This window comes from Mya arenaria, chromosome 4, assembly GCF_026914265.1.
Source record: "Mya arenaria isolate MELC-2E11 chromosome 4, ASM2691426v1".
Classification (NCBI taxonomy): Eukaryota; Metazoa; Mollusca; class Bivalvia; order Myida; family Myidae; genus Mya; species Mya arenaria.
The window spans coordinates 66,558,687-66,579,347 of NC_069125.1; the positions used below are offsets into that span (position 1 = coordinate 66,558,687).

The 20,661-nt window shown below is 35.9% G+C and overlaps 1 protein-coding gene across 14 annotated transcripts in view; it reads left to right on the forward strand.

Annotated features, from left to right (window-relative positions):
* LOC128232212 (CAP-Gly domain-containing linker protein 1-like) overlaps positions 1-20,661 on the forward strand; it is a 52,025-nt gene that overhangs the window by 22,329 nt on the left and 9,035 nt on the right. For 8 of the 14 annotated variants that reach the window (XM_052945634.1, XM_052945630.1, XM_052945641.1 and 5 more), the window contains 19 exons: positions 1,388-2,093; positions 2,294-2,525; positions 6,065-6,136; positions 7,260-7,406; positions 7,917-8,014; positions 8,256-8,316; positions 8,944-8,955; positions 10,923-11,027; positions 13,799-13,951; positions 14,237-14,353; positions 15,373-15,430; positions 15,554-15,637; positions 16,013-16,080; positions 16,997-17,085; positions 18,242-18,407; positions 18,713-18,928; positions 19,154-19,357; positions 19,930-20,046; positions 20,279-20,520. In XM_052945634.1, the coding sequence (XP_052801594.1) occupies positions 1,388-2,093; positions 2,294-2,525; positions 6,065-6,136; positions 7,260-7,406; positions 7,917-8,014; positions 8,256-8,316; positions 8,944-8,955; positions 10,923-11,027; positions 13,799-13,951; positions 14,237-14,353; positions 15,373-15,430; positions 15,554-15,637; positions 16,013-16,080; positions 16,997-17,085; positions 18,242-18,407; positions 18,713-18,928; positions 19,154-19,357; positions 19,930-20,046; positions 20,279-20,520 (2,947 nt within the window). The remainder of the gene's footprint in view (positions 1-1,387; positions 2,094-2,293; positions 2,526-6,064; positions 6,137-7,259; positions 7,407-7,916; positions 8,015-8,255; positions 8,317-8,943; positions 8,956-10,922; positions 11,028-13,798; positions 13,952-14,236; positions 14,354-15,372; positions 15,431-15,553; positions 15,638-16,012; positions 16,081-16,996; positions 17,086-18,241; positions 18,408-18,712; positions 18,929-19,153; positions 19,358-19,929; positions 20,047-20,278; positions 20,521-20,661) is intronic. The other 6 variants (XM_052945633.1, XM_052945637.1, XM_052945640.1 and 3 more) reach the window with 6 other exon arrangements.

Consider the following 20,661-nt stretch of genomic DNA (forward strand, 5'->3'; position numbering starts at 1 on the left):
AATATGATTGCCCTTTAACCCATTACAATCCTGAACTTAATCTCTACTGGACAATGGAAAATTGTTCGATTTCATACTATTTTATTCATCCGTTTTTAGTAAGCACAATAATTATATTGATAAACTAAATTTCTAAGATAATTATGAAAAAAATAATTATGACATATTTTAAGTATGATGATGATTGAGCCACAGTGTTTTACCAGAAGCTGTAATTTTGTTTGAATTCATTGAAACCAATGCTTAACAGGTTGATAAACAGTATAGAAAGGCCATGAATCGGTTACTTCACTTTACAAATCACAACAGAACTGTGTAGGAAAATAATATTTGATTATATTTCAGCTTTCAAAAAAGCCCACCAACACAAAAAATCTGGTTCATGATAAAAAAAAATATTGGTGCGGTCACACCAAAAAAATAAGTGCGGGAAATCTGCAGAACGAAACATCAATTTGGTGTGGCCTTAAATTCAATTGGATAGACTCAAATGGGACATGGTTGGAATGAAATGAGATAGAAATCAATGTGACATCATTTTGAAAGATGTTACAGTACATGTATTTGTTTGACAGCTTTTATAAGCATTAATAATATCTCTATTCTACTTGGCCTTCTATTGGTTTAATATCGGAATCATTGGCCAACATACATGTAAGTATGTTTGACTTGGTGTTTGAAGCCTGTAAGAAAACTTCATATCTTCTTTTTGTAGATATATATCATAGGTACCAAGAAAACTGACTCTAGCCTGAATCTATAAGCCATCAGCTTTCATCACAATTAAGCTAAATGAAATTTGTATAAACTATAAACTAGACTAAATTTAAGAGGAGTGAGGATGCTGGATAACTTGAAGTTAGTTGAATATAATTCAAGATATTAAGATTCTTTAGTAGAACATTGATGTAGAAAGTAGTAGGGTTAGAAATACATTAAGGTTATAAAATGGAAATATGTACAAGTGGTACTTCAATTACAGAAAGTGATAAGTACAACTTTGTTGTCATATTGATTTCCAAACTGAATATCTTTATTACGTTCTTTATTTTGTTTTATTCATATCATTATACTAACTCAAGGCATGCGCATTTTTAATGCTGTATCATAAAATCATAATCAATAAAGTGATACAGGAAATGTGAATTAAAATGCTCTTGTTATGTTACTACATTCATTATTACTAGTCTAGTGTTCATTGAATATTGTGGTTATTGTTTCTTTCTTTATTTTCGTAAGGATTGTACAGTTTGCATGCCATTATTTTCTCGCACCATTAGGTCTCCTTTAATTAAACAACAATTACTTTGTAACAAGGTGTTTCTTTGTAACAAGGTGTTTTATTAATTATGTAAGGATGTTCTGTAAAAAGGGAATGTTATTTCAGGTGAGGAAGAGTTGAATGCCCCGCCTCCGCCACCAGATGATTTCATAATCGGAGACAGAGTGTTTGTGAGTGGCTCAAAACCGGGATTCATAGCTTTCTTGGGGGAGACACAGTTTGCGCCAGGGGACTGGGCGGGAGTGGTGCTGGATGAAACAATCGGCAAAAATGATGGCTCTGTGAGTGGTGTCAAGTACTTCCAGTGTGAAGCAAAGCGTGGTGTGTTCTGTAGGATTTCTAAGCTGTCAAGGACTCCAGGTATAGTAGGTGGACAGAGATACTCAGAAGATGCAACATCTGAAGTGTCTGTACCTGTGAATGGTAATGGAGCTTCAGGACTGAGACGTCCTACAACCCCTAGTTTGCAGCAGCGGCCGACCACGCCCAGTCATGGTCGGGAGAGTGGAATAGCCCGCCCAACCACACCAAGTCTCCCTAGACCTATTCATAAATCTCTCTCAAGTTCTAGTGCCAGTCTGGACAAGGGGCATGCCCCAACTAAAGTGAAATCTGGCCCAGTGACTTCAACACCAATGGCATCACACGGTATTAAAACTAACTTGAAACTAGGTGATAGGGTATTGGTGAGTGGCTCCAAGCTGGGGACGTTGAGGTATTTGGGGCCCACAGACTTTGCAAAAGGAGACTGGGCAGGTGTGGAACTAGATGATCCTGTAGGCAAAAATGATGGTGCTGTGGCTGGAAAAAGGTATGGGATAACATATTGTGTAAATAATTTTCAACCATTCAGTAATATATTTAAGCAGTTTAGCCAAAATGCCTTTGATTTCTGAGTGACTGTGTAAACAAGTCATTAAGTAAAGAGTGGAAATGTAGCATGTTTAATAAAATGTGTGAAAAACTACTTAAAAGACCATTTTTTTAAAGAAACTTCATTATTGTATTTAGGTACTTTGACTGTCGGCCTCGCTATGGGTTGTTTGCACCCATCCACAAAGTAATGAAGACATCGGTGCCATCAACCCCTGGTCCAAGCTCCATGTCACGCTCGATGGGTAGCACAGGACTCCGACGGGAGCGCAGCGGGAGCCAGGAGTCTGTCAGCTCCATGAGTTCTGCAACTTCCAGCGCCTCACGCCCGCGGGTAAGGCTTGGCGTCTCGGGCCTTGGGAACAGCCAGGTACATGCAGGATTACTGATGCTTGTTGTCATACACAGACCCCCCATTTGTTACTTTTTTCTTGAGAAAGAATTTTTGTCAATATGTATTATTTTTTCATAAATTTTTTATTCATAAATTTTGAGTGAAAGGTTAATCCTGTGAGCAGTATTAAATATAATTTCTATAAGAAGACTTACCATTTTGAGCTCATCTGTTTTTGAAAAAAAAATATTTTCATCGCCTTGGTGTAGTTGCCACGTCGTCACCGGCAGGGTTGTGCACTGAAACCTTGGGCTTAACTTAAAGATTTCTTCAAGATATTTGAATGAAACTTGGTACACATGTTGCTAGTTCTGATACTTATACATAGCAAGGCCCATAACTCTGGCTTTTATGATTGTTTGACTGGAAACAACAGACGAGTGTTGGGATCGCTATGCCATGTTCTTGTCAATACTTTTTCTTCATTTCTTTACATGAAATGTGTCTTTAAGATTAGGATATATACATAATCATGCATTTTGACTTCAGTTTCATTATGTAAACATAAATCTGCTACTTTTCTCACAGGATTAACCAAGTGCATTTCAGTGTTGTGAAACATAACCACCCAAATTTTAGATTCTTAAGTGAGCGCTGCAGGGTCAAACACTTCTGTGCCATGTTGTTGAAAAATGTTACTAACAATACAGTGCAAATGGAATACAGAAGGAAATCAGTGAATGGTGGTAGTGTTTCTTTTGTAGTTTCATTTGTAGACTTTGAAAGTAAAAAAACGTTATGTTTGATTTAATTAATATTCCTCATCGCATTACCTACTAAATGACTGATACTATTTTATTGGCTGAAAGATTATTTTATCATTTTTCATTTTGTCTGTCAACCTAAATGGCTTTACTCATTCAGAAACTCTCAGAACAGCTCTTTCATTTGTGTTGTTAGTGTTTCATTATTGCTTGTTGCATGTGTGTAGTTTTATGAAATGAGTGAAAACATACGAATAGAATTTTACTTTTCCGTATTTTTATCTCCATAGTTTTATGTACTTCTCTGATTTGATACACCCATTTATATCATGTTTTCATAGCACACAGGGCTTTTTTACCAGTGATGGGGAAGACACCCTAACCCTTTTTGTGGGGAAAAAAAGCAGAGTTTTGAGAAAAATTCTCATAGTACCAAGTTCTAACAATTTACTTTTACAAATGGAGTATTATATCAATAACACGGTAAATAAATCACTCAGCAACATCATGATTCATGAGGTTGTCATTATATAAAAAAAAAAAATTATGGATATATATTTATTTATTTGGAAAATAGAGAATTTCAGAAGCCATTGGGAAAAAAAAGGGTCTTGCCTTTGGGTTTTGGCTACGGCAAAGAACTGTAAAAAGGCCCAGGCACAAACTAACAGAACTTAATTTGCTGCATATACTGAAATTTGCTCTAAATCATGTTGCTAACATGGAATGTTGTTCGCTACATAACCCACATCATATATTCCCTTGACACTGCAGCGCTCAAGCTTTGTTTTAAAACACAGAGACCTCCAAGTTTTGTCACGATACTATTCCCTGGCTTAGAAACAAGATATTGTCTTCCTATTGTCCGTGTGCCGCATCATAAGAACAATAGGAGTTCTCTAAATTTTGTGGGTTGGTGACCTTCATTAAAACATATGTCATGTTTCTGCCAGGGGATACTCTAAGTCTTGTAGGCTAAAACGAATCACAAAAAATCAGAGTGAAACATTACTTCCAAACCAATTGCATCTGTAAACTGCATGCATGTGGCTGCTTTATGTGTGTGAAGGAATGGGAATTACTCACAGAGAACAGTGCGTACTTCTACTGTCCTATATGTGTATACAAATCATGTAATGATGTTATATGTTATTATACGATCTTTTCTTTGATCATACATCATTTGAATATAAGTCAATATTACTGATACCATTATTACTTTTTTGAAGTTAAACAAAAAGAAAATTAATCAAGATGGCATTTAAATTACAGTAGAATTAATGCTTTAATAATTTTAACATGGTGTCAGAACTAAATATGTAATTTTATATTTAGTAATTGGTATACTCTATGTATTTTTGTTACTATAATACATACAGAAATATTTTATTATAGAGTAATACATTCTGCCTCTTGCATATTCATGTAGTTTGAAGAGTTCACAGACTTATTTTTTAAACTAGCTCACATAGAATTGATTTACAGTAGTTCAGTGTATAGTGATGTATTGAATGTATGTATTGGATATTATTTTTACGGTTCAACGCTAAATAACACCAGAATTGAATTTGGCTGCACTTTACTGCTAACTGTACAGTGCTAGTGTCACTGAAAAGCTGCAATAGTTTTGCATGAAGAATATACTACTGTTTGCAAATTAAATTAGCAAAACATACTCCTCAGTCAGTAAAAAAAGCACGATAAAAATGCCATTTTGCACCGAAGAGACATTCTATTTGTACTACCCAACAGAGCTTTGAAACAGTCAGTTTCAACATTGTGCCTTTCTTTCTAGCTACCTAAATGTTATTATATAATTAAAGTGAAACCAATGCAAACTGAACATGTGCTTTGCTGTGGTATGAGCCCACCTCTTCAGTTGTTAGTTTCATGCAATATGGTAGAATTATATACCCAATTGCTGATGCTAGAAGTCAGTGTCTTTGAAGTGTTGAATGGATCGATAGGCTGTAAATGTTGCACCGGATTTGAAAATCACTTGTAGGATTTAAGTGAGTTGATGTCAGGATCAGTTAAGGCTATAAAAGCTTAAAATGCTAAGTTCATTTGCAGACAGTGAGTATTCGTAGAATGTTTCTTTGTTGGTAATTGATGCATTGTATTTTCTAGTGTCAGACTAATGTAATCTATAATTCATTTGATGCTGAAGAACTTGTTTGTGTAATGATTATTTCGTTCAGATTTGCTAGAATAAGGCTCCTTGTACCCCTAGTTCTTACTTGCTATGTGTCAGGGAAAATGAGTGATATAATGGTAAGCTTTATGATTCTTTTTATCACAACCGAATGACACTAGCACAAAACTAATTTAGTAAATCTGGGATCTTTGAAAGTACATTTTAACATTAAGCAGCCATTAAATTAGGTCTTGAAAATCAAATACTATTTCATGTATGTAGATATGTTTTATTTACAGCATTAACACATGCCATACAAGATGCTTTCATTAACTGTTATGCACTACATAAAAGTTGGAGCATTTAAAAACTTGAACAAACTTATCGGATTCAATATTTCACATTAACACATGCCATACAAGATGCTTTCATTAACTGTTATGCACTATGTAAAAGTTTGAGCATTTAAAAACTTAAGCAAACTTGTCGGATTCAATATTTCACCAGCATTAAAACCTTTCAATGGTACTACAGTTAGACGCAGTGCAGGACAGTTGATAATTATTTAGCTATCTGCTGTACCCTAACCTTGCTGCCTCGCTCCCTCTCTCTCTTTGCACTCTGTGTGTGTTAACTAACCAGTGGTGTATTGTATGTGGACTTTGGTGTATTAGCAGCCAACGACGGGTGGAAGAAGTGGACAGCGCCCAGGTTCCCTCAATATCTCCACCACCACCGCACTCCAGGTGAGTAAGGGCTCCAGGATGCACATATGCCAGCTCATGAAATAAGCAGAATGTATATAAAAAAATTTTTTTATATGAATGAAAGAACTTCTGAAGATTTTTTACTTACATGCACATCAATGTTGTTGTTTTTTAATGAAAGTGTACCCTCAATAAAGTGATGAATATGTTCTGTGTGTAATATAAACAAAAGTTTTAATGACTGGAAATTTATAAATATTCTAAATGTGAATGATCATGTCAAGCCTGATAATTCTATGGATTTGTAAAAGTCCATCAAATGTTTGAATTTCTGAGCTGGCATGTTCTTCAATGACGTGACGAGGATTTAAAGGGGAATTTGTTTGTTGCACATTCTCTAGATACAAGAATTTTGATGTTGAATACTTTTTTACAGAAAGGAGAAGAGAAAAAGTCAAATGAATTCTTAAGTCTTGAAGTATGTTTACAATACCAATGCATGCCAAAGTTATCAAAACTATTCAGAATATCAAAACACATATTATAAATATATAAAAGCACTTTTATTTAATTGCTATTATCATCTATTCTATGCTTCTCATATTAAAAAACATTGTTATTAGTTAATGCCATATGGTAAGAATCAGTGATATTCATAAATATTACTGTGGCTGCATATTGCAGTGAAATCCTGGGAAAACAATACAATGTGATTTATTATTTTCATATTAACATTAATAACATCTTGTCTCATAATTAACATCAGTCTATAATTGTGTATAACTTTTATCCTTTTGACTAGAGCATTATTAACATGCCTTAACATGTCTGGAAATTGGAACATGATATTATTTGTTTTCATTGCTGTAATTTGTACAAACTAGACTTAATATGATGTACAAGCAGTTGGGTATGTGTTAACAGTGGAATGTGCAATATAAGGCAGTCATTAAGTCCTTATAAGGCTTTATCATTTAATTAAAAAAACAATATTTACTGGTATATGAGTAAAACAAGCATGGATCTAAAGAACAACATGCTCCAACCATGATACTGAAAAAATTGTATCAATCCTAGAGCATTCCTTGGAGAAAAAAATAAAGTTGATGCTCCAAAACAAAGCGTTTTACCTTTATTACTTTTTTCCATCTTCATCTCACAGAAAGCGTTGAAGGAGAAGGAGGAGCACATTGAGCAGCTGCTTCGGGAACGTGACCTTGAGAGGTCAGATGTGGCGCGGGCAGCCGCCCAGGTGGATGAAGCCCAGAACCAGCTCACTCAGATCCAGGTGGAGAAGGAACGCCTACTGGTATGGAACCTGGTTACCACTGTAGTGTTGTTAACATGTAGAAGATTTAGTTAAAACAAACAGTGGTCTTCTTGTTAATGCATTGAAGAAAATTTTCTGTATTATGACGGGATTTTGTTTTCAAGGCCTTCAAAGAGGTTGTTTTCCAAAATGTATAATTATTAAATCCGCAGAGATTTTCATAGGGGGCAGAGGGGTCTTGATCTGACTGATCCCCTTTCGTGAGTTTCAAATTTAATTCATAAAAATGCATTGAATACTGCTCAGCACACACAGAGTCGAACATAGTGGGAAATAGTTGTTCATTTCTGTTATGATAGTTATATCTCATCAGTGCTCATTGACTGCTTCAGGACCTGGACCCCTAGCCAGGGCTTTGCAGTAAAATTTTCATGTAGTTTTCAAACTCCTCACTTTCACGCATGTTAATGCTCGATTACAGTTTTCACATCATATCACATGCATAGAGGAATGAATTTTAATGGAAATGTCATGTTGTATTATCTCTAGGAGGAGAATGAGGAGGGCATGGTTCAGTTGCGAGCCCGCATGCAGCAGCTTGTACAGGATAAAAGGGACCTTGAGATGAAACTGGATGATGAAAAACGGTACAAACACATCTAGTTGATAAAGATTTTTTAAAAGCATCCTCTTGTGTGCCTAGGATTTTACATCCAGTGCATTCAGTTTTCATTTCACAATTTTAACAGCTGAAAAAATAGATGCATGCATAGTCTTTCAGTGTATTTATGTTGTTTATGAACATGGACTTTAGTACGCTGTGGAGGTACTTTGTCTGTTTGATTTTGAAATAGTAATTATATCATACCTTTGTTGTCCTTTTCTCAGGAAAGTTGAGGACCTTCAGTTCCGTATTGAAGAGGAAGTGATCAGCAAGGATGACCTTGAGGTAGGTGTAACCATAGAAACAGAACATGATTTCCTGAACCTGCGGATTTTGGGGTAGAGAAAAATGTCTGTCTGTGCCGCTGGTTGGAATTTTAGATTTTGTGTGTTGGCAAAGTAAGCATGTGGTAATTAATTGTGAAAATGAAAAAGGCCATGTATATGCACTGTGGGATTGTGAAATTCATATATTTAGTTTTAAAGAATAACATTCTCAGTATTAATGTTTATCACAGGCATACAGCACAAAAGAATACCAAGTGAATGTTTCATATCTAATGTGCATGTTGCTATTGTGGTTTTGTTTTTGTTGGTTAAACAGAATGCAGTTAAACACTTAACTGTACATTAATTCATATTTGTTTTTATTCTTAAGTCTATCATATTTTCTAGGAATAAAATCAGGGTAATCGTCATAGCCTTGGTGTTTTCTTGTTGTCCACATTTTTTGCTGGCTATAACTATGAAACCCATACATATTTACATGCCCTTTTGTCAATGGATGAGCATTGGCATCCTCTTCTTTGAATTCAATTTTGATTATTTTTCTCACATTGTTTTCCTTGTTTAAAATGGATTTAGTGTTTATTTATTTGTTGTAATTATGTTTGTATATGTGGAATTAATTTAGAGTTCGGGAGAAGTAAGTTTCCTACACCTTCAGAGTGTGATTCCTAGCAACATTTCCTAGAATGTGCCTGCACTGTTTGAATAATGATGTAACGGATAATGATGTAACGGAAAATAATTGGAATTGAACTGTTAAACTGCACATATTAGATGTTTTTATGCTGTCTTTTCAAAAAAGGAACATATATGTTGGCAAAATTAGTGTCGATTAAGCAGTACTATAACTAGAGAATGGTTTGACACAATTCCAAGCAACTTCGTTGGTAGGTTGCTTTTGACCAATAGGTGACCCCTATTGGTTTTGAGGTCAGTAGGTCAAAGAACAATATCACAGTCAACAGTTTTGATAAACTATGTCCTGACAACCCTCCAGAATGGTTTGTCCTAGAACCATGAAACATCAGTGGTTTGTTTCCCTGGACCATGTCATGCAGATTAACCCATTATTTTTTTAGGTCAGCTGGTCAAAGGTCAAGGTCATGGCCAATTGTCTTGGAAGACTTTGTTGCACAAAATCTCTAGAACAGTTTGACCTAGGACTATAAAACTTCACTTTGTTTTCACAATAACCTGAGAACCATTGTTCCTAGGTTGCCCTTGAACAGCTGATGACCACAGCTGATGTCTTATAAAACCTTTTCCTCAAGATAACTCGAGAACTGTGTGACCTAAGACCATGAAACTTCAGTGTTAAGTTAAACTTTACTAGTATGACCCCTATTTGGGTAGGGTCGTCAGTTTATCAAAGGTCAAATTCAACAGTGTCATGAAAACTCTGACCACAGTTCAAAGTTTGAAATTGAAATTTTTACTTCATAAACAAAATGTGCAACCAATAATAATACTGACTGCATTTTTTCTTAAAACACCTTGGTCCAATGGTACACAAGTTTCTGCAATTGTGGTTCTTGTAGGGCATAATATATAACAAAACTAGACTTATACTTCAAAAAATGAATTATTGTATGCTTCATGACTTGGACACCTGATAAAAAGTATTTTCATTGTTTACAGTCTGTGAAGGTAATCATCTAACTTGCCTACTAATAGTTACAAACACCATAGTTATACCTCAGACATTGTCTTCCTGGCAAATACCAATACATCTTTTCTGGGTAAATTAATGAGGACTGAGGGAATTGCTAAGAAGCCGCAAGACAATGTCTTGAAACTAATAGTAATAACTCTTATTTTGTTATTTTAGTTATAGAAACATTTTGTTATACTTTGATAGGAAAATATAAATTTGCTAATTGTAATAGGCTTTTTTAGGTGTATGTTCATCGCTTGACTAGAATAGCTGATACAAAAAATTATTGTGACTTTAAGATGGAAACGATCATTTAATACTTTTCAAATTGTTCCGCTCCTGTAAACAGATATTTATTGTGCGTTTTAAATGAGTAATATTTCATGTTATTGAATTTAATCCATCATGTTGACTCGTCATTGCAAACTAACAAAAGTATGCATGTTATAACCACTGCATGTTGTTTTTTAAATCAAATTTTAAGAACACCATAATCTTATATGCATGAAAAGTATATATATAAAAAAATAAAAATATATTGTTTAGATAGCTACATTTTTGTACATAATTAAATAATCATTTCTTACATAACCAACAGTTTCATTGTAGTTTTAGCACAATACATTGGAAATACACATGTATTCTCAATGGCAGTTACTGTAGCAGTTTTCATGTTTGAATGTTTTGCAAGTTTCATGCAAATTGAATCATACTACATATGCTGTTATGTATTAAAAATGCTGAAAATTTAACCAGTAATGCAATTGTTAATGCATGAAATAGACATTATTATGTTCTGAATTGCATGGAATTTTAAACACCAGATGCCAATTAAAGTTGACTGCTTCAGAACTCCATACAAACAATATCATTACCTTTCCCGATCATTTATTAGCTTGGATGTCCATTCCCACACCCACCATATAAATGATGATATTGGCTTGTTGTAGAGTCGTACAGAGGAAGAGGAAGCGAAGACTCGCGACCTTGAGAAGAACCTGAAGAAGGAGCAGGAACGGGCTGAGAAACTTGAAACCGAGCTCATCTCTCTCAGGGTAAACTTTCGGCTAAAACTTGCTGGTAAAAGCTTCTCTTAAGCAGTTCTTTTAGCTGTGTGTATTAGCCCAAAAACACAGTGCAAAGGAACTGAACTTATGAAAATACACAGTCTGATGAAAAAGGAGCTGTGAATTTTTACTTGAAAATGTTGGGGGGGGGGGTGGATAGCAGAAAAGCAGATTGGTGTTGACAAAAAACACTGTTTTGCAAAGAAGCTGTCATTTTTATTTGAAGCACAAAGCTTTTGTAGAAGCACAGCCTTTGCAAAGAAGCCATGTAATGCTACTTGAAAAAAATTTGAGGGGGCAAAAATCAGATCGGTATTGACCAAAAATCATTGCTTTGTGAAGGAGCTGCCCTGTTAACTTCAACAGCAAAGCTTTTGAAGAAGCACAGCCTTTGTGATGAAGCTGTATTTTAACTTAAAAAGTGTAGTTTCTCAAACAAAAAGCAGATGTTGGTGCTATTGGCTACATAAGCACAGCTTTTTGAAGGAGCTGCACTTTTATGCCCCCGAAGGTGGGCATATTAATATCGCACCGTCCGTCTGTATGTCTGGCTCAATAACTCGTGTCCGGGCTGTAACTTTCCCTGGCATGGACAGATTTTAGAATAACTTGCCACATGTGTTCCACATACCAAGATGACGTGTCGCGTACAAGACCCGTGTCCCTACCTCTAAGATCAAGGTCACACTTAGTGTTTATTCACAATGGTGTGCTGCATATCGTGTCCGGGCTGTAACTTTCCCTTGTATGGACAGATTTTTAAATGACTTGCCACATGTGTTCCACATTCTAAGATGACGTGTCACGTGCAAGACGCATGTCCCTACCTCTAAGGTCAAGGTCACACTTAGGTGTTTATTCCTAATGGAGTGCTGCATATAAAGACGTAGAGTATAGGTTGTGGTGTCCGGGCTGTAACTTTTCCTTGTATGGACAGATTTTAAAATAACTTGCCACATGTGTTCGACATACCAAGACGACGTGTCGTGTGCAAGACCCGTGCCCCTACCTCTAAGGACAAGGTCACACTTAGTGTTTATTCACAATGGAGTGCTGCATATTAAGACATAGAGTATAGGTTGTCATGTCCAGGCTGTAACTTTCCCTTGTAAGGACGGATTTTAAAATAACTTGCCACATGTGTTCCACAAACCAAGACGACATGTAGCGTGCAAGAATCGTGTCCCTACCTCTAAGGTCAGGGTCACACTTAGATGTTTATTCACAATGGAGTGCTGCATATAAAGACAAAGAGTATAGGTTGTCGTGTCCAGGCTGTAACTTTCCCTTAAATGGACAGACTTTAAAATAACTTGCCACATGTGTTCCACATACCAAGACAATGTGTCGCGTGCAAGACCCGTGTCCCGACCTCTAAGGTCAAGGTCACACTTAGGTGTTTATTCACAATGGAGTGCTGCACATAAGGACATAGAGTATAGGTTGTCGAGTTTGGCGTGTAACTTTCCCTTGTATGGACAGATTTTAAAATAACTTGCCACATGTGATCCACATACCAAGACAATGTGTCGCGTGCAAGAACTGTGTCCCTACCTCTAAGGTCAAGGTCACACTTAGTGTTTATTCACAATGGAATGCTGCTTATAAGGACACAGAGTATAGTTTGGCGTGTAACATTCTCTTGTATGGACAGATTTTAAAATAACTTGCCACATTTGTTTGACATACCAAGGCAAGGTGTAGCGTACAAGACCCATGTCCCTACCTCTAAGGTCAAGGTCACACTTAGGTGTTTATTCACAATTGAATGCTGCATATATAAGGACATAGTGTATAGGTTGTCGTGTCCGGGCTGTAACTTTCTCTTGTATGGACAGATTTTAAAATGACTTGCCACATGTGTTTGACATACCAAGACTAAGTGTCGCGTGCAAGACCAATGTCCCTACCTCTAACTTCAAGGTCACACTTAGTGTTTATTCACAATGGAATGCTGTATATAAGGACACAGAGTATAGTTTGTCGTGTTCGGGCTGTAACTTTCTATTGTATGGACAGATTTTAAAATAACTTGCCCCATGTGTTTGACACACCAAGGCAAGGTGTAGCGTACAAGACCCATGTCCCTACCTCTAAGGTGAAAGATACACTTAGTGTTTATTCACAATGGAATGCTGTATATAAGGACATAACAGTGTAGATTGTCAAGTATGGGTGGTATTTTTTATGTTCAGAGGCAATTTAAAATAACTTGCCGTATGTATTTGACACATAAAGGCAAGATCAACTTTTCATGTACTGACATTGTCATAGGTCAATGTCACTTTCGGGGCATTCGTCACATTCTGTGACAGCTCTTGTTTCTTCTTGAAATGATGTGATTTTAAGCACAGATTTTGGGCATATTGGCTAGAAAAGCACACCTATTGGGAAGCAGCTTTTTTACTAAAAAAATATTTAGCCTGTTTTTAAAATTTAAAGAAACTTGATCAAATTACAAAAAAGCACAGCTTTTAATATTAAGCTTTCAAGAAGCACAGCTTTTGCTTATATTTGGCATGTGTGCTCTGAATGATGCATATGTGCAACATTAATGATCTGTTAGTACACCCAGTACTGTGTGAAATATAAAGAGGAAAATGTTGTTGTATTTTTTTTAATGATTTTGTGTTATTGTTCTTTGATTTCAAGTTGACATAATGAATATAATTTAATTTGTTCAAGCTGTACCCTAACTCATGAGAGCTACATGTACATAGCAGAATGAACTAATAACCATCTCTCTCTTTATCGTACAGATGATGAAGGAGCATCATGAGAAGGAGGTGCAGTCACTGGAGGAGACACAGACCTCATACCTCGACCAGATAGAGGAACTCACACACAAACTCTCGCAGGCTGAGGCGAAGCTGCGGGACCATGATGAGTCGCGCCTTGAGGAAGGGGCCAAGGTATGTGTAATTGTCAACCTGAGGCCTCAATGGTCTTGTTATGAGATTTAAGTTGTATTGATGTTTTCATTATTGATAAATTGTCAATCAATTTGTGGGAAAATATGCTTATAATTATGATACCTGCAAGAGTTGTGTGATTATGCAATGCCTTCACTAGTTAAGTGTAGTGTTTGAGCTAGACAATTTTTATTTTTCTTGTTTTATCTTACTCTTATTAGTCAACATATCTGAATAACAATGGTTTAAGACTCATCAGAGGTACATGTATGTTTCCTTTGACAGACTAGCCAGGTAGGCCTGGAGCTGGAGGAGAAGAGCAATCGTGTGTCAGAACTGGAAGACTTTCTCGCACTCAAGAACAAGGAGGTGCGCCAGCTACAGGACAAGCTTGCTGAGATGGTATGTGGGCAAAAACTAAGATTGGGGTTTGTTTTACTATGATTGTTGGTGTCATAATGCAAACTTGTGTGAAGTTGCTGATTTACATGACCCTTCAATCAGATTATATCCATCATATGCAATAAGCATGTTTATTTAACATATATTTTATTATCCCCCGCCTTGAAAAGGCGAGGGGATATAGTAATGGCAGGCACGATTCGGTGCGTGTGTGTGCGTCTATCCGTCCCACATTCATTTCTTTGCATCTCCTCTTACATTTCTTATGCGATTTCTACCAAACTATCACAGATTGATGATCATAAAGTGAAGCAGCGCATATTGTCGCGCTTTCCCGATTTGACCATTTTTGAAAGAGTTATTGCCCTTTGCTTATTTTACATTTAAAATTGGTTTCTTTGCAACCCCTCTTACATTTTTCATGCAATTTCTACCAAACTTTCACAGGTTGATGACTATATAGTGACACAGCCCATGTTGTAGGGCTTTCGCGATTCGGCCATTTTTGAAAGAGTTATTGCCTCTTTTTTTTTACATTTAAAATTGGTTTCTTTGCAACCCCTCTAACGTTTTTCATGCAATTTCTACCAAACTTTCACAGATTGATGACTATATAGTGACACAGCGCATATTGTTGGGCTTTCGCGATTCGGCCATTTTTGAAAGAGTTATTGCCTTTTATTTACATTTAAAATTGGTTTCTTCGCAACTCCTCTTACGTTCATGACTATATGGTGACGCATTTAGTGATGTATTTAATCAAAGTCCAAAAGCGTTTTTCATTTGTCTATTTGTCCAGTACTCTGAAAGCTTTTTCTTTGGTATGGTTATAAATATTTAAATCAGGGCGGGTTGACATCATACTCATGAAATCAGTTACCACAGAATAAGATAGACACAGTTTTTCTTGCTCACTTGTTCATTTGCTTTGCTAAATGCTATTTAAATTCATTCAATCCTTTGATGGTGCTTAGTTTTGTCAAAGACTTGCATTAAGCATTCTGTTTTCTTTTTTACAGAAAGACGAGTTTGAATCCAAGAGTGCCAAATTTGACAAACTACAACAGAATTTTGACGGTAAGCTAGTTGCTAAATGACTTTGGACTAAACTTATAAGTGTGAATTTCAAAAGATTTATGAAGAAACTTGTTGCTTTTAAGCATTAACTGTCTCTGACAAACAATATGATGACATCCACAGAGTTGAATGAGAAAGTGAAGTCGATGGATGTGGGCAACAACGATCTGAACACCCAGCTGCAGAATCTCAAGTCTCTGAATGCAGGTAAGGTGGTGAATGATAGGAGTGGAAAACAGATTCAAGTAACTATTATAATCTTACGTGTATAGATGGCTTTGAAAACAGTTTCAACAGAGGTCTAAGCCTGTTTACCTTGTTTTAGACTGGAATCCCATAGACTTAAATTTATGTTTTAGGATTGAGATTTTCAGTCAATTATCATCACTGAATATATGAAGGGATTTGTGTTTGTACATTTAAAGCATAAGGATAGTGAGATGAATTGATATGAATAATCTGGTTCAATTTGGAAAGTTTTAACATTTTTTCTATTGTGCATATTTTACATTGCATATATCACAGTATACGACAACCTCATTACATGTATACTAAAAACCGATATCACCATCATGTTTTCAGAGACTCAGCGACAGTTGGCCAGCAGTGAGGAGAGATCGAATCAGCTTCTTGAAGAGAAAAAACAGCTGGTAAGCTACCCCACCCACCTCATATACAGGCTTTATATATTGTACATGTATCCATTGTATACCAGCACAGGACCTGCCCTAGATTGTAGATGCTACTTATTTTGGCTAAGGTCCATGATAAATGGAAATAAAGTGTTGTTTGTTTCATGTTGTTGAGTAGTTCTCATGTTCAGTTTTGTATGAAAATGCTTGAAAGCTATTTTACATTACTAAGTTCGGCTATTATTGCAAAATGTCATGGCTTTTGTGCCTTAAATATTGTACCACCGTGTGATTATTTGAAGCCATGAATGGGACTTATTTGGTTCAATGATATCTGTTACAATTAAGTGACTGATGTATCCCATATTCATGTGTGGCTTTTTGTTGAATGTTGATGTTGTCGGCTTGAACCTATGTGCCTATCATATTCATGTTACATCAACTGTCATAAAACAAACATCAATCATTTTAACTTGTGTTCCACATCGTCAGAACTAATACTCATCAAAATTTCAAATTGACACCATTGTAAATGTAGATTAAAGTTTGTTTCTAGCTGGCTTGTTTTGATCATGTTATTTTTAATGTCAATTTGGTTCATATGTTGCACTTTTAAGTTGAATTCATCCATATTGTTAGTTTATTTTTGCCCTAGCTTTACATGTTTTAGATAGAAAGAAATATAAAAATGTTGTATTATAAATACGATAAAATGCCATTTGAGTGGAAATTACTGGATGTGGGCACTATCTAAAATGATGTTAAAAAGACTAAACAAAATTTATGCTTTTAAAAATGATAAATGTAGTAGCTATTTTAACAGCTAAATATATATAATGCAAATATATGCACAGAAAAATAAAGTAGAGCAAGAATAGGCACACAGGTTCTATATTACATCGTATGTGACACTAGATGTTTTTCTCTTGTAAAGGACCTACAGGTCACGGAAATGATGAAGAACTCCGGAGATAGCTCCCATCAGCTGTCAATGCTCAACGAACAGCTAGGCCAGAAAAATAGGTTAGTTTTGGGGGCCCCTAATGACCTTGTCCCCTCCCACACAAGGTGACTGGCTGACAGATGATGGTGTAGGTTGTTCAGGCAATGAATTGTAATATTTTATAATTTATTGTGTACTGTATAGTAGTATATAGAGCTCCTTTACAACATTACAGCCAGTAAATATATAGATATATATTAGTAATGCCACTAAATGTTTAAGAGACTTGGTTTATTATACCTTTAGAGATTCTCATAAGATTGGAGCTGAAATTTGTAAAAGAGATATTACAAACTGAAACAAAATTCTTTTCACAACTTCATTCTTAAGAATTGGTCATTAATTTAACCTGTTGTTTTTCGTTTACATATAGTATTAAGGTTTAGATTTGCCAAATATATTTTAATTTGAAAGTGAATTCAGTTTATTATCTTGTTTCAACAATACAAAGATTAAAAAAAAAAATATTTATTTTTTGTCAGTGATATGACCTTGATGCAATTGTATACTAGATTTAGAAAGCTGCATGATATTCCATCCTGCTTTTCATATTTTGAAATGCTTTTGAAAATACTTCAGTTCTGATACAGATTATGAATGTAACTCAACTGAATTCAACATGTACATGATAGTATAATAACACATACACATTTTCATAAGAATGTTCCATGAAACAAATTAGATCCTGAAACTTCGCCAGTGTCCTGCGTTCAATACAAGATAACAACAATTTAGCTGTTTCAATTTTTTCTTAGAAAAAGAGTGGATAAAACAAGAAAACGTAATAGAGGCCAGTGTTGTAAGGAGGTTTAAGGCTGTCATTTGTGGATCTAATCTCAAATGTAAATCTCCTATTAATGAGTAAATGGATGTGTACCTCAATCCAATAATTGGTCTTTTTTTGCATCAGTGTTACAACATCTATTTGATGCTATGGCCTCAGTGTTTGTCTGCAGACCAGAGATTTAAATAAAATTCAGTTGTGTTGTCTTTGAAATTGGATATGTTTTATAATTTATGTTAATGGGATAGAATATACAAAGTAAGCCTCATTTTCAGTGATGCACATTTTCTTGATTGAATTAACATGTGGACAAATAAGATATGTGGTTATCTCCTTTTTTAAAGTTATAACAAGTAAGAGTCCATGATAAATTGTGGAAAATATTCCTTCAGAAAAATCGAGGATCTACAAGCCGACTTGTCGACTTCTACTCAAAAATGGCACAGCCTCAATGATAAGTTAGAGTCGAGTATGAGGGAGAAGGATCGGGAAATTGAGATGTTAAACAACAAACACGAGGGCATCCGGTCACAGCTAACCAGTGACATGGATGATATTGTAAGTTGTCTCCTATATATTGTTCTCATTTGTATAGTGAGATATTCTTGTAAAATTTTAGTCAAATGTGCAGAGTTTGTTTATCAATTATCGCTTTAAAAAAAAAAAATCCTCAGAATTTCAGAATGTTCGTGTTAAAAAAGATGGTCAATATAAAGGTATATAATATTTCTTCTTTGGGGTTAAACAGTAGTCAATCAAAAATGGCAGAAAAAAAAGTAATTAATTATACGTATTTCCAAAAAAGAGAAGTTTTGCTCTCTTCAAGGCTGTATCATCAAACTTGTACAAAACAACAATTACAGAAAAAGGAACTTGAGAAATCTAAAGCCAAATTGATAAGCATGGAGCAAGACTTTGCAAGTGAGAAGAGCGATCTAGTACGACGGAAGGACGGGGAGATCACAGAGCTGAAACAGCAGCTGGAGGCGACGTCAGAGAACGCAAGCCAGCAGGAGATACAGACACAGGCACACAAACAGGTCTTAGACAAGATCACACTCGAGAAGGAGGCATTACAGGTAGGAAACTGTTGAAACATTTAGTAATGTTTATGATAATGGGAAGAAGGCCTTGATGGAATGTCAGGGAGGGTGATTTTCAAGTTTTGGCATCCAACTTCTCTCATACAGTACCAATTTAGAATGAAAATTTATCTCTACGTAATAAGAAGTCTTATTGTGTAACATTGTTTTATGAAAATGATAGTTATGTTTAACTTGAGAAGATGTATATCCTGTTTTTAGTTTGAGCGTGATAAGCTGGAAAAGCAGTTGAAACGTGTGGAGGGTGAGCGGGACACGGCCAGCGGGGAGCTGATCACTGCTCGCGTCGAGGCCAGCCGGACCCAGGCCACCGTTGAGGAGTACCTTCAGGGACGCAGACAGTTAGATGATCAGATAGTAGACCTCCAGGATGAGAAACAACAACTGGAGAAAAATCTGGCTGAGGTAGGTGGTTTATGATCTATAAGTATTATTATTTTAGGTGTTGCAATATATGATTAGACAATTACCAATCTTATACAGAGTTTACACTTCTTCATATTTTTTTTTCCTGTGCATTCTGGTAACGAACATGTGAGGTTTCCTCTTTCACTAACTCGTAAATCAGTTCATGTTCTGTGGGCATTTTGTTACGAAGAGACAGATAATTTTTACCACCCCAAACGCTATTTTGTACAGGAAGTTTTCAGGACTTTCTTAGATTTGTTTGTAACTGTGCCATCCTTATGAGCATTTTTTAAACTATGATTAAATTGATTGTAACTGGTAATGTATGGTATGAGCCCACCTCTTTTGTAGTTAGTTCATGGTGATAAGTATATGCCAAATAGCTACTGACTGTAGTCAGTTTCCTTCGATGTGGGAAGTCTATCAAATAGCTATAGATTTTACACTTTATTTGAAATTAACGTCTGATTTGGGCAGTTAAAGGTACGACCGTTCAATGCATCAAATACTTTAAATGCTAAGCTCATTTGCAAACAGAAGTGTGAATAAGCATTGCTGTGAATGTCTAGGTTCAGAAGCAGCGTGATGACCTGCAGGAGGGTAAGGAAAAGGCCTGTACAGAGAGGGACCAGTTACAGCGGGACACCATGGAGCACAGAGCTGCCATACAGCAGAGGGATATACTGGTATGTAAAAGGGGCAGGTTGGAGTCTTAATCATGGAAGCAAGATTCTGGTGTCATTATAGCCAAAAATGAGATTTCTCATGGATTTGCTTGGAAATAATTATTATCAAGATGCCTAATTGTGTAGATTTTTCTTTTTAAAGTATTCCAGTTGAAGATGAATTTGAAGTGGCCAGATTCCAAATATCTGATATGTCATAAATACAAGTGTCACATGTCCATGTGTTTGTCAGGTTGAGGAGCTACAAAAGGAACTGGAGAAGCTGAGAACCACAACCAACCAGCAGCAGGAGACAATCACAAGCCTCATGCAGCAAACCTCCGATTCAGGGGACCTCCACGCGCGTATGGCAGAGCAGACCTCCCAGATAGATGGCCTCCGTAAGCAGCTTGGTGAGAAGGAGACTGCAATCAAGGATCTACAGAAGGCCACCTCCACTCAGAAGGATGAGATGAGGACAATGAAAATTGAACTGTATGTATGCTTTTCATTGAGAAAAATAAATAATATCTTTTCCAAAAAAAGGATATGATGCAGATAAATGATGGTTTAATCTGATGTTGTGGATTCTTTTGTGGCATCCTAAATACTTTATTGTTAAGAATTATCTCACAG